Source organism: Tamandua tetradactyla, chromosome 3 (genome assembly GCF_023851605.1).
Source record: "Tamandua tetradactyla isolate mTamTet1 chromosome 3, mTamTet1.pri, whole genome shotgun sequence".
Lineage (NCBI taxonomy): Eukaryota > Metazoa > Chordata > Mammalia > Pilosa > Myrmecophagidae > Tamandua > Tamandua tetradactyla.
In genome coordinates, this window is record NC_135329.1 from 193,326,112 (window position 1) to 193,341,307 (window position 15,196).

The 15,196-nt window shown below is 47.1% G+C and overlaps 1 protein-coding gene across 14 annotated transcripts in view; it reads right to left on the minus strand.

Annotated features, from left to right (window-relative positions):
• Window positions 1–5,495: 5,495 nt before the first annotated feature.
• TNS1 (tensin 1) overlaps window positions 5,496–15,196 on the minus strand; it is a 199,769-nt gene continuing 190,068 nt past the window's right edge. For all 14 annotated transcript variants that reach the window (XM_077155081.1, XM_077155084.1, XM_077155083.1 and 11 more), the window contains 8 exons: window positions 15,053–15,184; window positions 14,586–14,678; window positions 13,736–13,813; window positions 11,649–11,720; window positions 11,208–11,376; window positions 10,474–10,542; window positions 10,048–10,080; window positions 5,496–5,996 (listed from right to left, as the gene is read on the minus strand). In XM_077155081.1, the coding sequence (XP_077011196.1) occupies window positions 5,852–5,996; window positions 10,048–10,080; window positions 10,474–10,542; window positions 11,208–11,376; window positions 11,649–11,720; window positions 13,736–13,813; window positions 14,586–14,678; window positions 15,053–15,184 (791 nt within the window). In that variant the 3' untranslated portion in view covers window positions 5,496–5,851. The remainder of the gene's footprint in view (window positions 5,997–10,047; window positions 10,081–10,473; window positions 10,543–11,207; window positions 11,377–11,648; window positions 11,721–13,735; window positions 13,814–14,585; window positions 14,679–15,052; window positions 15,185–15,196) is intronic.

The following is a 15,196-nucleotide window of genomic DNA, read 5'->3' on the forward strand; positions in this document are numbered from 1 at the left end:
GTCCAAGCCCTTTTTGCAAAAGCTCCTCAGTTTTAACTTAGAATATGGTAAATATTCAAAGATATAACCCATATAAACAAAACAGCGTCTTTGGGATCCTCCATAATTTTTAAGAGTGTAAAGGGGTCCTGAAAACACTGCCCTACAGTACTCTCACTGGGCAGGCCACAGAGAATGCCCTCAGCAGAGACTTGCTCTGTTGGCTGCTCCAGGATGCCCTCCCAGCTATACTGGGAAGCTCAGTGGAGACCTGAAGCTATGTCATTTGAGTCGTCTGTAGCTCCCAGAGAAGCTGCACAGTACTAGGCACACCTTCGTAGTTATCACACCCAAAATTTCTCCATTCCAAAGAATTCACCCCAACCCTGGGACTGGTATACAAGAAGCTATACATGGCTGCTCATGAGCCTCCATAGATTTGCCTGAGGGCCTCTATTCCCCTTTTCTTCTGAAAAATACCATCAAACACTCCCCTATTCTAAGGCCCATTGGAGCCTCTGGCTCCAGGGACAGTGGTGGGACCCAGATCTGCCAGAGTGATTGGCTCAAGTTAGATATATGCTGAGCTGGCTTTAGCAGAGCCAATGAGCATTTGTCCCAGGCTTTGCTGAAAACATTAGGAGAGAGGCATTCTCTTTCTGTTGGGTTTGCCAAGCTGGTAGGATCAAAGCCTGGAGCAGCTGATGGCCACCACTTGGATAGAGCTTGCCTGAGAGTTAAACCAACTCAGAACCAAGTGATCAGATTCCCGATGCCACCATTTGAGTCCCTGGAGTCATATGTCCCTGAACTTTTCAGACACTTGGGCTAATCAATTCCTTTTCTTCTTAAATCAGTTCGAGTCATTTCTGTTCAGCTGAAAGAGTCCACACAAATAACTCACAATGACCAGAACAAGAACTAGAGCTGGGGAAGCTGCTGGGAGGATTGAGGGTGAGTCTCCACCAGAGATATTCCTAAAGCCCATCATATACCCGGTGCCTGAGAGAGGCCCCCTTTTGCCCACCAGACACCTGGCAGACCCCTCTCCAAACAACACAGTCAGATGACAGCACAGATTTTTTTTTAACTTTATCATTTATAAAGCCATACAATGACCGCAAAGAAACAAAGCAGCTGTACAGGGAATGGGGACAGCATCAGTGTACATTACATTCATATCCAGGATAAGTAGCATACCATCAGGATTTATACAAGGTGGCAAAGGTTATAGGCATGATGATACAAAATATAAAGTATATTTCCATCTATATAAATACACAGCCAGAGGATGGGGAGGAGGCCAGGTTATTCTGTTTTTCCTGGAGAGGGCCTGAGGGCAGGGGAGTGGTGAGGAATTTCTTACGTTTGTTTTGAATGACATGTCAGAAAGAAGGAGAGAAAATGGGAGAACATAACATGCACCCACAGATGTGCTCTCTCACTCTCACACACACACACACACCAAACATGAACACACAGGAGAGCCTCAAACTGTTTAACACTGATTAGGAAACAAACTCAGGACATCCCTCCATAACAATCTCACCATCGGGAAGAGCCCAGGGGTGGGAAATAAACTGAGGTCCTCCAACATTTCAGAGGTTTGAAGACAAACGAGTAATGAAGGAACAGGCCTGCCCCAGTTCCACTCCATGTGGCCCGACCTCATCATCACCAGGACTGAGACTCCACCAACCGGTAGCCCTACAGGCCTCACCTCCCAATTCCTTTCGCTGAGTGATCTTGAACTTGTCCCATTTCCTACCACCTCTGACACCACCCCCAAGTTTCCTAAAGAGATGAGCAAAATACTCACACACAAACCCACACTTGCACACGCACACACACGTCCTATGTTACCACTGGCCAAGGAAACTCAAGCCTCGTCATTCCTGGGCCTGGACATGGGTGATGAGGGAACTCCAGGACTCTGGTCCCCAAGCTCTCCAAGGACCCCGAGTATGGGGAGGGATAAAGCTGGGAGGCAGCCCTGGAACAGGCATTGTCCCATTTGATTTTCCCAAGTCCTGAAGCTGGGAAGAGCAATGGAGGAGGAAAAAACCCAGGAAGCGGGGGAGGTGGATAGATGTCTGGATCAAGAATAAACGTTCAAGCTCACAGACTCCACACCATCCCCCTGTACAGCTTGAGTTGCTGCCCAGCCTCTGCTTAGGCACATCAGAATGAAGCAGAAGAACGCCCCACTCTCCTTCTTCCTGAGATTCTGCTTATAGAAGAGTCACACTTCTCCAGCGGGCTGCCCTCTCTTAGCATCACATAGCCTTCAAGCCCCACTGCCCCTTCACTCCGCATCCTGGCCAGACCCTGACACACCCACGGATTCCTCAAAAAAAAAAAACCCAGGGGAGAAGGGGGCCTAGCAATTGGTGTCCACAGGCTTTCAGAGCTGCTGAGGGACAGGCTCAAGGAGGATATGGGGTCATACAGCCTTTCCCAAGGCATGATCTGTCTGTCCCTCAAACATCTGGTAGATAGGGAGCCAGGCTACCAAGATGGTAGAGCAGAGGGAGGGGGAAGTTCAGCAGTCCCAGAATTGATGAAACAGCTAGTGCCCTCCCTATATTCCATATGGGGTCACCACTCTATTCGTCCCCATGCCCAGTCCTTCCCTCTTATTCCACCTGGAAAGAGCCACATGGAGTTTGCTGGGCTTCCCTCTTTGCAGAATTGGAGAGATGTTATTTCCCCACCATCTTCCCTCCATATGTCACATGCGCCAGCTAAGGCAAGGCCCAAGGTCTGCCTCAGAGGCCTGGCCGAACTGCCAGAGGCAAGATGGGCCTGAGGGTTGGGGCCTGAGCCCACCTGAGGCCTGTGCTGCCAGCTGACCGGGTCCTACTCTTTTTCCTTTCCCACCAACTTTTTCCAGACCTTTTCCTTCCCTAGCCCCTTTCCAAGACCAGACAACACTCTCCTGGCTGACACACAGATTCAACAATAAACAACCGCAAAATAACGTGAGGGAGGGGGAGGAGAAGGGAGAAAAGGATAAGCATTTACAAAATAATAACAATAATTATTCAAAGTGCTTTCTATTAAAGGAAATCTTTGGCAAGAGTATACTGCAGTGCTGTATGTGGTGTGTTTGTGTGTGCCTGGGTGCACAGGCCTACCTGCAAGGCACGGGAGGGCGACGGTGCAAAGGTGGGGCCACCATGGAGACTGGGTACCCCTCCCATCATTCTTCTGGAAAGGCCAAACTAATGCCAAGACACGTCGACATCAGGGATCTCAAAATCTAGGAAATGAACTTCTTCCAGAAGACTGCAGGGATCAGCTTTCAGTGACCTGGGTCCTTCCCACAGGCTCCACAGGATTCGAGCCTGGAGTTGGGCGGTAGGGCTGGCCATGCTGGGGAGGTGGGCTGCTGGTGGGCGGCGAGGAGGTGGGAAGCAAATGTGAAGGCTGACCCCAGGTCAGTCCTAGGCCTGGGTCTGACGCTCCATCCAGCCTCAAGTGTGGAGAGAATATCCAGACCAAAGGATGAAACTCCCTGGGCCGTTCAGAGGAAGAATGAAGTTTGTACAAAGGAAGGAGATGGGGAAATATTTCTCTGTATCTGGGCAGAGCTCTGGGGTTGACTAGAGAATGAGGAGAGGGGGAAACACAGGCATCTGGCTTGAATGCCTCAGAAGGAAGAGCACTTTAGAGTCACCTTGGTTTCCAAGCACAAGGCTTCACTCTTTGGGAAGGGAGTGGGTACTGGGGGAGTCTCTGCCCCTGCTCCCTGTCTTCATCAGACACTCTCCTTTTCAACTCCCTGAAACAGAATGCCCACATGGACACAGCTTCTTGGAGGAGAACAAATACAAAAGATACACACATCACCCATATCTACTAGATTAGGAGTTCACACACACACTTGGACCTTGGTGATGGGGGCTGCTCCCCATACTTCTCTGGGTGCTGACTGCTGGGCCCTGGGTATGCCAGAAAACAAAAGGGCCCAAAGAATGGAGCACGCACTCCTCTCCCTAAGCCCCGAGATGGAGTCCAGGAAGGCCAAGGCCAGTCAAGGGAGGGCCCTGGGTTACTCCAAGGATAAAACGGCCAGACCTCCCAGGCTTTGGTTATACATATGAAAAGGATAAAGAGGATTTATGGCTGGGGAGGCAAAAAGGCAATGTGGGAAAACAATAAATACTTCTTGTCAATTTTACCTTTTTTTTTTTTTGCCTTTTCTTAAATTTTATTAGCTTACAGATTCTGTCAGTATGTCTCATATATTATATATATTTATATATCAGTACAATGCCTCTCTCAAGAGAACCCACATAGGCTTAAGAAATCACTCAAGAATGGAGTCCTCGTGAGTTTTCCATTCTGGCTTAGAATTATTTTTGAGGGGGAGAAGGGGTGCAAAAGTGAAGCACTTACTGGGTTTTCCTAACTGCCCAAATAAACTCTGGGCTCTATGGCCTAAATACATGCCTTCTGCCCTCTGCTTCTTGGGCAGTTTGGCTCTGCTGGGGAAACAAAGGCAGAAGGAGGAATCAAGAGGATTTGGCATGTGATGAACCAGTAGCAGCCCTAAGAGCTCCAATGTCCTCCTGGATAGGCCCAGCCAGAAGATGCCTGCAAAAGTCAGTCCCCAAAACACAGACAGAGGGGAGAACAGGCTTCTCTCCTTGGCCTTGCTAAATAGGGCTTTTAGAAGCAAGTTCCCCAGGTGAGCCCAACATGGGGATCCAGCAGGGCAGAGCAGGAAGGCTCGATGCCCAGCACCTGAAAAGGCATCATGCAGATAGCAAGTCTGAGATAAGGCTGGTTCTGGGGCACAAGACCCAAGAATGGGGCTGAGGTTTGGGAGGTAAGGCAGAGTTCCAGGGAACTGGGCGGAGCAACCTGCCCAGAGAGATGCCCGGAGAGATGCCCGGAGCTCAGTGGCTGCCCTTCCTCATGATCTCTTTCTCCAAAGCTATGGGGCCTCAAAGCTCCATCTCCTCAAACCAAATCCCCCAGTCTCCTGGCCAAGGCAGAACAGGGGTACAGCTGCAGGGATGGCTGCCTGTCTCTGTTAGGGTCTTGTAGAGGAGAAGTTGGCAGTACCCAGGACTGCTAGAGGGAAGATGCAGGAACCAGGAAATAGAGTCTCTATCACCCCATGATCTGGAGTGAACTGCAGAAGAGGACTTATTCCCCTGCCCTGCTGCCCTGATGCCCCCATCTCTAACTTTCTTTGGACAGTATGCACAGGTGTGTGCAAACACATGGGATACACAGATATATATAGCTGTTTATAATTCTAGCTGATGGAGGCAAATATAAACTGATGTTTGTGGGTATGGGTATGGACAGACATACACCCCAACCACAAACACAGCAGACCAGAGCAATGAGACCTTGGGGTACCTCAGGTTGGAGATACTTTAAAGAAATAAAAGGAAGGACGACTGCTTGATATCCCATGTTGACTCTTTACCCTACAAGTGGCCAGAAAAAGACTCTCAGCTTGATTTCTCCCTGCAAAGCAGTTGGGTTAGGGAGTTTCCCCCCAAAACATGGAACACAAAGAAGATTTGTTCCAGCTCCTTTGTGGAACTCCATCCTATGGGAGGGGGTAAGAGGGAGTTAGGCAGACCTGGTTAGTTTCAGAGGTTTTGGGGGTTTTGCAATTTCCATCTATCTAGTGGAATCTGAGTTATTCTCCTCCATTTTCTTCTTTCTCTGTCTCTCTCTCCCCTCCTCCCCCTCTGCAATTCACTTTCCTCTCCCTGCATTGCACTTTCTTCTCTCCTTCTCCAAAATTGGCCCAAAGTCCTCCTGGATTCAAGGATGGTCAGGATTCACGGGGCCCCGCCTCACATGCCCCATCCCCACTGCCCTGGCCCTGGGCAAGGGATGGAGCTCATCTCTTCTGGCCCGCACTCAGCATGACCTTGGAGACAAAGTTGACAATGGCGGAGGCCGGCTGGTTGGGGTCAAGCTCAGCGAAGAGGTGGCAGGCGTTGTCCGTGGTGCTGCCCTGCTTCCGTGCCACAAAGCCGAAGAGCCTGCAGGAGCAGGAGAAGCAGGTCAGGGAGGAGGGGAGGGGAGGAGGAACCCCAGGCTTTAGTGACCAGGCTCTCTCCCAGGGCATCGGGGGTTGAGGCGGAGCATATAAGAGAATCCTCTCCCCATTCCACCGATAAGAAAGCCACGTCTTGGAAACAGTGTCTCACTTCGTTTTGGGGGCAGGCAGACTTCCCCTTGATGGGGCAGGGGAGAAGTGGCAAGACTGGATGGTAAGGGGTGGGGATGAGACCAAAAATAAAATGGGAACATTCCTAGATGAGCTTCTCTCAGCTCTTCCCAGACCCACCCCTGTTTTTACACAGAACACATGAGCAAATGAATAAAATGTTGTCTGCCTATCAGAGGCTTGGGCTCTCAGACATCCCGAGAAGGTCAAGGGGAGAAAGGGCAAGCAGGGTACCCCATGTCTCCCATCCATCTCTCTCTTTCTTTCTCTCTCACACACACATTTCTCCTGTGCCTGAGAGAATCAGGAGCCCAGAGAACAGGAGGAGAAGGGGACCCCCACACCAGTTCCCTTCCACTCCAAAGCCCGGAGTGACCTAGCATTCTCTCTTTGCAAAACAGAGTTAAAAATATAAAAGCAGAGAACAGAATGTGAGCTCCGGTCCCCTCCCAGCCAGCATGTTGCTAATTAGAGCAAGATGGGGAAATCAGGACAGCTGGAGATTCCGATGGAAACCCCTCTCCCTAGAACTGGACCACAACAGCTAAAATTAGCAAAGTTGAGTCCAGTTTGCCTCCGCATGCATGCACGCACATGCACACATGCACACATGCACACACAAGCAATGGACTCTGTGCTTCCTAAAGCTTTGCTCCCCACAACTATGTATGAAGACCTAGGAATAACAGGGTCAAAGGCCTGGGATCATAGTCTGCCCAAGCCATGGGGAAGCCAGGGGTCAATAGACCAATTCCCCAGAATGTCCCTTTCAAAGTTGGCTTAGCATTTGGGGTTGGGTGCAGGAATGGCTCCAAGCTCCTGGGAGTGGGGGAGGCACACCAGCCCAGGCCTGTACATCTCTGCTAGGATGAAGACAGCCAACCCTGCCTGCCCTCCCCTGAAGTTTACTCAGGAGCCATTCTTCCAACTCCCAGGTCAAGTTCAACAACAGCCAACTCCTTTCACCCTGCCTCAAGGAATGAATCCAGGCAAGAAACCTCACCCATTGAGGGCAGGAGGGGAAGTATGCACAGTCCTGACAGCAATGCCTCCTTAAATCTTGCACCTGAGTTGCCTCACTTACCTCACCCTGGTGTGGGCCCCAAGCCCCTTCTCTCCCAGCCCCTCCACAGCTTCTTCCTGCTGCTTTGGCCTCACCCAGCAAGGCGGAAGCTCAGGCCCAAACCAGCCCCTACTTGAGAAGTGGGATTTCTAGGCCTGAGGGACTAGCCTACTTCTATCCCTGACCCTTCTCCCCCTTGCAGGACCCAGTGGTGCGATAGTGTGAGCACCCAGTGCCCCCCACTTCAAACACAAGGTTCTGGTCAACCTGGTGGACTGACAGGGCCTGGGGAGATGCACACGGATTCAATGGAGGGAAGTGAGCACCCTGTGACCTACTGACCAGTGAACCCAAGAAAAGGCAGAAGGGAAGCTCTGCAACGGCTAAACACCTGGGACCTCCTTTCAGCTCAGCCACTAACTCTCTGTGACCTCAGGCAAGGCAAGGTCCCTTCTGGAGGTCCCCACTGACCATCAAGCAACAGACAACTAACCAGTTCAATTCTTGACTGAGTTGGCCTCATAGTAGCCTTTTCCTCTCTATTCCCCTCACTGCTTCTGTTTTCTCATTTCTTCATTCAATGAACATTTGCCAGCCCCTCCCATACACAGACACAGTCCTGCCCTCACGTTGCTTTCGGGCTGGTGGCCATGGTGCCCTCCCCCTGAAATAGTCTCTAGCCACCCCCTCCCCCCACCCTCGTCCCTCATCCTCACCTTTACCTGTCCATTTGCACCTGACTTGGAAGACCCACTTTTTTTGGTCCTACTACACTTTTATTTATTTATCGATTTTCATATAGTTGTGCATTTATCATCACCATCAATGTTTTTTCCTTTTTTGTGAAAAAATAACATATATACAAATAACCAATGAATTACAAAGCACACTGCAACAATTAGTTGTAGAACAGATTTCAGAGTTTGGTATAGGTTACAGTTCCACAATTTGAGATTTTTACCTCTAGCTGCTCTAAGACATTGGAGACTAAAAGAAAACAATTTAATGATTCAGCAATTATACTCATTTGTTAAATCCTATAACTTCACCATCACCTTTGATCTTCCTAACGCTCTTTAGGGGTATTTGGGCTATGCCCATTCTAACTTTTCCTGTTGGAAGGGACTGTCAATAATATGGGGATGGGGATGGGGATGGAACTAGTTGATGTTCTGGAAAGGCTGTCCCCTTTGCATTTCAGGACTTATCCAGGGAAAGACCCACTTTTAAATGAGCCTTTTTGCCTCAGATCTTTCCTAATTTCTCCCTGTCTGGATGCATTCTTCTTTGCTAACACCCACGGGCAGGGTCTGCTCACTCGTGACATGCCTTATATGACACTAGGTTTAATTTTTTTTAAACAGTGAAAGTTTTCTTTCACTAAGGCAATCTTAAATGCAGTCCAAACATATGAAGACAAAAACAGTATCTTATTCCTATGAGGGTATCAGTTCAACAGCATCACATTTTGGGGCATTTTGATGAGCCCGACAAAGAGAAATGTGAATTATAGATCAGAGTGACAATCTATCTCAGCATCAGTATCCAGGTTATTCCTATACCTTATTTTGGTTTTGTGATATTGAGAAAACCCTGTGTGCAAGGTGAGGGCAGACTGTGTCTGTGTATGGGAGGGGCTGGCAAATGTTCATTGAATAACTGCAAATGGTAACTGGTTTTGTTGTTGTTTTTTTTTTAATGTCCCCTCTTAACAGCTCAGTTGTAAACTGAGCATTCTCTTCAAATAAAGAGAGATGAAGACAGAAGCTTTATTCTGAGACCTGAATAAAACACAAGCTTTCTTGGTAGCAAAAGTTAAAAGGTAGCTCGATGGGTATAGAGATTCTGTTTTGGGTAATGTAAAAGTTTTTGTAATGGATGGTGGTAATATTAGCACAACGTGTGAATATAATTACTATCAATTAATTGTATACTTGAAAGTTGTCAAAATGGAAATATGTTATATGTTACCACAATAAAAATTTAAAAAAAAAAAATAATGTTAAAGGGTAAATAGTTGCCTAGATATGTTTAAGTTTGGTATGAGAAGATTTCAGTGCGTGATTTTTATTTTTGTTTTTAAAATAGTTTAAATTACATATCTTTAAATGAAATTCAAATGTAAAGTGTGGGAAGCCCCTGAATGCTAGAGTTCCTTGGAACTGGAACACAGTTGAAAACCACTCAAGTATCTTAGTGCTCCTCATATACACTTTCATCTGCCGTGCCATTATCAGGCCTCCTGAGGGCAGAGCCAATGTTCTAGTCTGTCTCTGAACCCTTTCAGAGCCGAGTTTTTAGAAGGCCTTTATGAGATGCTAAATGGATGGATGAACCAACCAAAAGGTGCCAGGTACATCCCAGAATTCAGACTTTCCGAGCTCTCATGTTCTAAGAGCCCTGCCACAAGATTCATAGAAGCCCACAAAAACAGCAAAACAAGAAATAAAAGAAGCCAGGATTTTGGCAGAAAAGAGCATTTAAACAGCCCCACTCTACTGCCATCACCTCCAATAATACTCTCAGCTTTTGGTTCATTTGTTCAGATCTCTGCTCTTTCTGTCCTAGTAGAGGGAAAGTGGGCAAAACTAGAAGCTTGGCCTTTGAGTTTGAGGCAGAAGAAGGCAAAGACCTGGATCACTGGTAAAACTTTCTCTAAAACTGAGAAGCCTCAGCACAAAGATTCTAGCTTTCCTTTCTCTGCTTGGCTCTGGATTCTACATCTGCCCCTGTGACCCCTCCCCATGAAGCACAAAGACCAGCCAACTGTGTGGGTGGGGAGTAAAGAAGTCACACTTACTTAGCATGGGCACCTCCTTCCACTTGCCTCCATCTGTGGAGAGAAAGTTGGCACTGAGTAAATCACTGCCCTTTCTTTCCTGAAGCCTGACCCCATTTGCCCAGACCTTTTGGGGGATGTCAGTGGAGCCCTAATTCCAGGAGGACAGGAGCCAAAGACCACACATAAGTGGAGAAAACACTGTGGCCTGTCTTCCAAGGTCAGTTCCTCAGTGTGGAAAGGAAAAGCAGAGTGAGGGGTCAGGGATATGGCAGAAGATGTAAAGGTGACATATGAGTCCCATATTTGGGAAAAACTCAAATGGATGTCCAACCAGATTACTCACACAAACATAGGCAGATCTTCCAATTGAACCAAATAAAACACACAGAGAGAGACTTCAAAATTATAGAATTGAAAGGAGGAAGGTGTCTACAGTAGACTTACTTTCTTTCCTGTGGATCCAGATCACAGAAGGTGACAGTGTTGAGGGGGTAGTGTCGTCTGAAGAATAGCCTGTGGCACAGACATCAGAGAAATAGAAAGTAAGTGCTGAAGGGACTGCTTTTTCTGCCTTTTCCTATCCTCCACCATCTGTGACTGTCGTGGGTCCATACAGACTCTCCCTTATTTCTATGATGCAAGCAATCTCTTTGTCAGTGTGTGAGCAAGGGTCCAAGCTGCTCACATCAGGTACACAAACAATGCACAGGGACAGATAAATGTGTCACAGAAACATCTCCCAAATGCTAAAGGCTGAGAAAGGAAAAAGAGATCAGCACTGAGGAATGAGAAATGGGGGAACCTTGAAGGAGGAAGGGAAACTGCTAGGAAAAGGCCTGAGGTGAAGGGCAGTGATGAGCTGAGACACTGGCCTTGGGCCCACAGATCACCAAAGGATAGGAAAGCAGAATGTAAGCTCCTAATAAGCAAGGACTTTTATCAATCATATTTACAACTGTACTCCTGCTGCAGGCATAGTTGTTAATGGATGGATGGACGGATGGATGAGTGGGGCTAGGTAGATGGATGAAGGATGGAAGAAGGATGGGTGGGTGGATGGAGGTAGATGTATGCAGGGAATGAATCTCTTGAGTAAGTAGGTAGGTAGCTGGATGGATGGATGGACAGAAAATAGGGAAGAGATCTCAACAAAGAAGCAAGTAAAGATTCTTTCTTACTTTCTCTGGTTGTCGGTCAGTGTGATTCCCTGGGCAGAGACCTTGAAATGAACGATGGTGGCAGCTGGTGTGGGGTCAGCAGCCAGCGTCTCAGAAATAGCTTTGGAGATGGCCTGTGGCCCAGTGAGTGACTCCATGTCCACAGAGTTGACGAAGAGCACATTGCAGGCTGGAAGAAACCCACCCAGGGAAGAGTCATGAGGAGGAGGATTGGGTGGGGACAGTGCCTCAGGTCCACTATTTAGGAAAGGACAGCAGATGAATCTCAGGCCAGCCTCAGGACAAGGCATCCACACATGGAAATGTGTTCTGCTCAAAGATATCTGGGTCTGGTAGAGACTTCCAGTCTGTACCTGCAGGAGGGAATAGGGCAAGCAGGAGGGGATAGGGCAAGCAGGAGCAAAAGACTAGACAGGGGTCTTGGGTCCAGTGGCCACTTACCTGCCCCTTGCTTCAGCAGGTCACTGGTTGAGTTGGCAGGGCCTGAGCAATCTTTCGATTCATCTGTGGGGTCTGAGACAAAAATTCAGCTTGTCATTAAAACTCTAGAGCTGGAAAGAAGCACAAATTTGACTGAATCCAAAGCTAGCAATGTCAAGAACTACAAATACTTTCTGCAAAGGATACTGCTTTTTATAACAGGCCTGGCACTTGGCACTATGTTTTAAATTCACTCTGAATATTTGATGGCTACTCTAAGTATTGAGAACACCGGTTGAGAGCTCTTGAGTCCAACAGAACTGGGTTCAAACCCTCACCCAAGTACTTGTTTAGTATCTATAAACTGGAGATAATGATAATAGTACCCACTTCATTGGGTTTTTGAGGTATCCCATGTATAATACTAGCCCAAGGCTTAGCAGAAAGCAAATGTTCAAATGGAAGTTGTTGTGGTAGTCGTTGTTATAGTTGTTGGGTTTTGCAATGATGTGTCTTTGCAAAGATCAATTAATGCCTTAAATCATTAAACCATTAATGAAGCACAAACATTATTTCAGTGTTAATAAAAACTGAGTATTGCTTATACCTATGTTTCTCAGACTTGAGTATGCAGGCTTATTATATATAACACAGATTGCTGGGCCCCTCCTCCAGGATTTCTGATTAGTTGGGCTTAAGAATATTTGCATTTCTAACAAGTTTCCAGGAGATGCTGATATTGCTGGTCTGGAGACCGCACTTATAAACTGCTGGTTTATACAATTTAAATATCAAACACTTTTATCACTGTTAAACTACTGTGGGTAAATTTATTAAAAACAGATTTTAATTAGTGTCTAAATAATAATGCTATTGAAGTTGACTTTGAATTAAACTAATAATGTTGGTGGTCAATTATTATTAATAATTCAATGAATTAAAGTGGACAACTAGAAATCATCAAATAACATTGGAGGCTACATGTGTGAGCACAACCTCAGGAGCTTCAAGAGAGACTGGAAGAGCAACCTGGGGCCAGAGCCCAAGGGTATTTCTGAATGTCCTATTACTGACCAGAGAGGGTGATGAGAAGACATCATAGTTCCCAGTTTAGGGCTGGAAACCATTATCCTCACTGGGCCCTGCAGACTTGGGGACAGGTTGATAGAAGCCTGTGCTGTGAAGAGTCCAGGAGGTCCGTCCCCCACCCGCCAGGGTTAGAACACCTCTATGAGAGAAGCTCAAAGCTTCTCCAGCCCTGGCATCTCACTCAAACTCTCATCCCGCATATCTTAGTGCTCTTGGGTTCTATTCAAACATCCCACGATCTTCCCCATAGCTCAATATCCTCTCAGTCAAGGACAACCTTCCCAGCCACATAGACTAGAAATTCCAGGGACATCTAAACCCACTCTTTCCTTCACACACCACATCTTCCTCTAAAACAGCCACCACATATCTCTTTCCTCTCTGTTCAGACCAACCCTCTAACACTTGGATGCCCCACCATAACCTAAATCTGCCTCTAACTCACCTATTCCCTCTGCCTTGTCTACAACTACCCAAACACATCCTCCAAGACCTGGCCCTTCCCATAGCTGTCTTCTCTTTTTTTGAAATATTTTTACTGAGAAATCTTCACATACATATAGTCCACACATGGTATGCGATCAATGGCCAATAGCTTCTGCTTCTAGTACCTCCTCTGGGATGAGACTTATTCTGAGAAATCACTATGAACTTCATGAAGACCCCAAAGGACTTTCCAACACAATCTGGCAAGTCAATTATGCATGTTCCTGGAGTTAAGCTTTTTTTTTTTTTTTACATGGGCAGGCACCGGGAAACAAACTTGGGTCTCCAGCATGGGAGGCAAGAACTCTGCCACCGAGCCACCATTGCCTGCCTGAGTTAAGCTTTTTAATTAACTTTTCCTTCTTTTTTATTAGAAAAAAAAAAAGAAGAGTGGTTTTGAGTTTCCCCAGATTGGCAAAAGACCCATGTCTTCCACCCCCTGGCCCATATTCTGGAGTGGCTGGCAGGATTGAGACATGGAAGGAGGCCAGTTCAAGGGCACACTCAGTGAGCAAGAAGTCTCATATTCCTACCTCGGTTTGGAATGACCAGCTTACAGGGCAGAGCCAATGGGATGATGGAGTGCTGGTACACTAGGGCTGATAGCGACCCTGCAGGGAGGAAAAGACAGCACATCATGGGCAGCATTAATGCGAGTGGAGACTACTCCCTGCTGTACATAATCTTCAGCTTCTCTATTACCTCTCCTTCTTCCCACCCACAAAGCTGAAAATCTGCTACCATTTTTTTTTTTAGCAAGATCCAGGGAAAAAGTTTTCAAAGGCTCATTCTAGCAGTAATAAGGATACCTAACAACTTCCCTTTACAGAAAGTTCCTCTTAATATCTCTCTAACCTAAATCCCTCCAGCTTTAAGGCACCTCTTAGGACAGTGCAATAGGAAGATCAGGGGCTCTGAGGTCAAGAATTGTGGGATCAAATCCTAGCTCAGTCACTTATGATCTAAGCATGTTCAGGTAAGTCCAAATTCTATGAACTTCTGTTTCCTCATTTGTCAAATGGGGACAACGACATCTACCACGCAGACTTGTTATAAGGATCTAAAATAATATAAGGCACCTAGACAGCAACTTTCACATAATAGGTACTCAATAAAGGTGGCTGATACTATAGTTGTTAGTTAGGTTATAGAGAGAACAAGTCTCAGTTGAATAGGGCTAGTACAGAAAGGACTTTCACAGTTAAGGAGCCACAATATGAAAAAAAAGAAGTGACTATTCATTTTCTCTTTTGAGCATATGACAAGAGGGACTGGGCAGGGCTTGCAATGGGGAGAATTTGGGGTCAGATCCCTGGAGGAACCCAGGACAGGGCCAAGAGTTTAGGGCCAGACTCTGAAGACAGAGGTAGGGGAACAGCTCACCAAAGTTTGGTTCATTGGGGCATCCCTTGAGCTTGACTCCTCTTGGGCCGGTCTCTATCAGGAAATGCCTCACCAGCTCATGAGTCATGTCTCCTAGGATGAAAGAAATGAAATAAGGACTGGTCACTTCTCATGGTATCTTCCCACCACCTCCCTAGAATGCTTCATAACTTCAACATGCAGGGCTCTGATGGGTTAAAATTTCCTAGATATAATATGGCTAGAACCTCTGGAATGGAGAGACCACTAACCCTTTCCCATCCCTTAAGGAAAACTCAACCCCAGAGTCCAAATCACCTCATATTCTACTACCCTGACATCTGACACCAAGCACTGACTTAGTAGAGACAGCAGCAATGAGAATGAAGGACCAGGTCAGCCCCGTGGGTCTTTTCTGAACCTCAGGATTTGAAGACACTGTAAGGAAGCCCAGCTCTGCAGCCCCCATTCTGGGGGGGCAACATTACCTTTTTTACCCTGCTGCATGATGGTGGGAGGGGGAGAAGAAACTTTCATGGCCAGCCCGTAGGCTCCTCGGAAGGAATGGCTGTCACGGATGACGAAGGCCCCTGGCTCCTGGTCCTTAAGGAGTGCAATGGCTGGATTGTGGA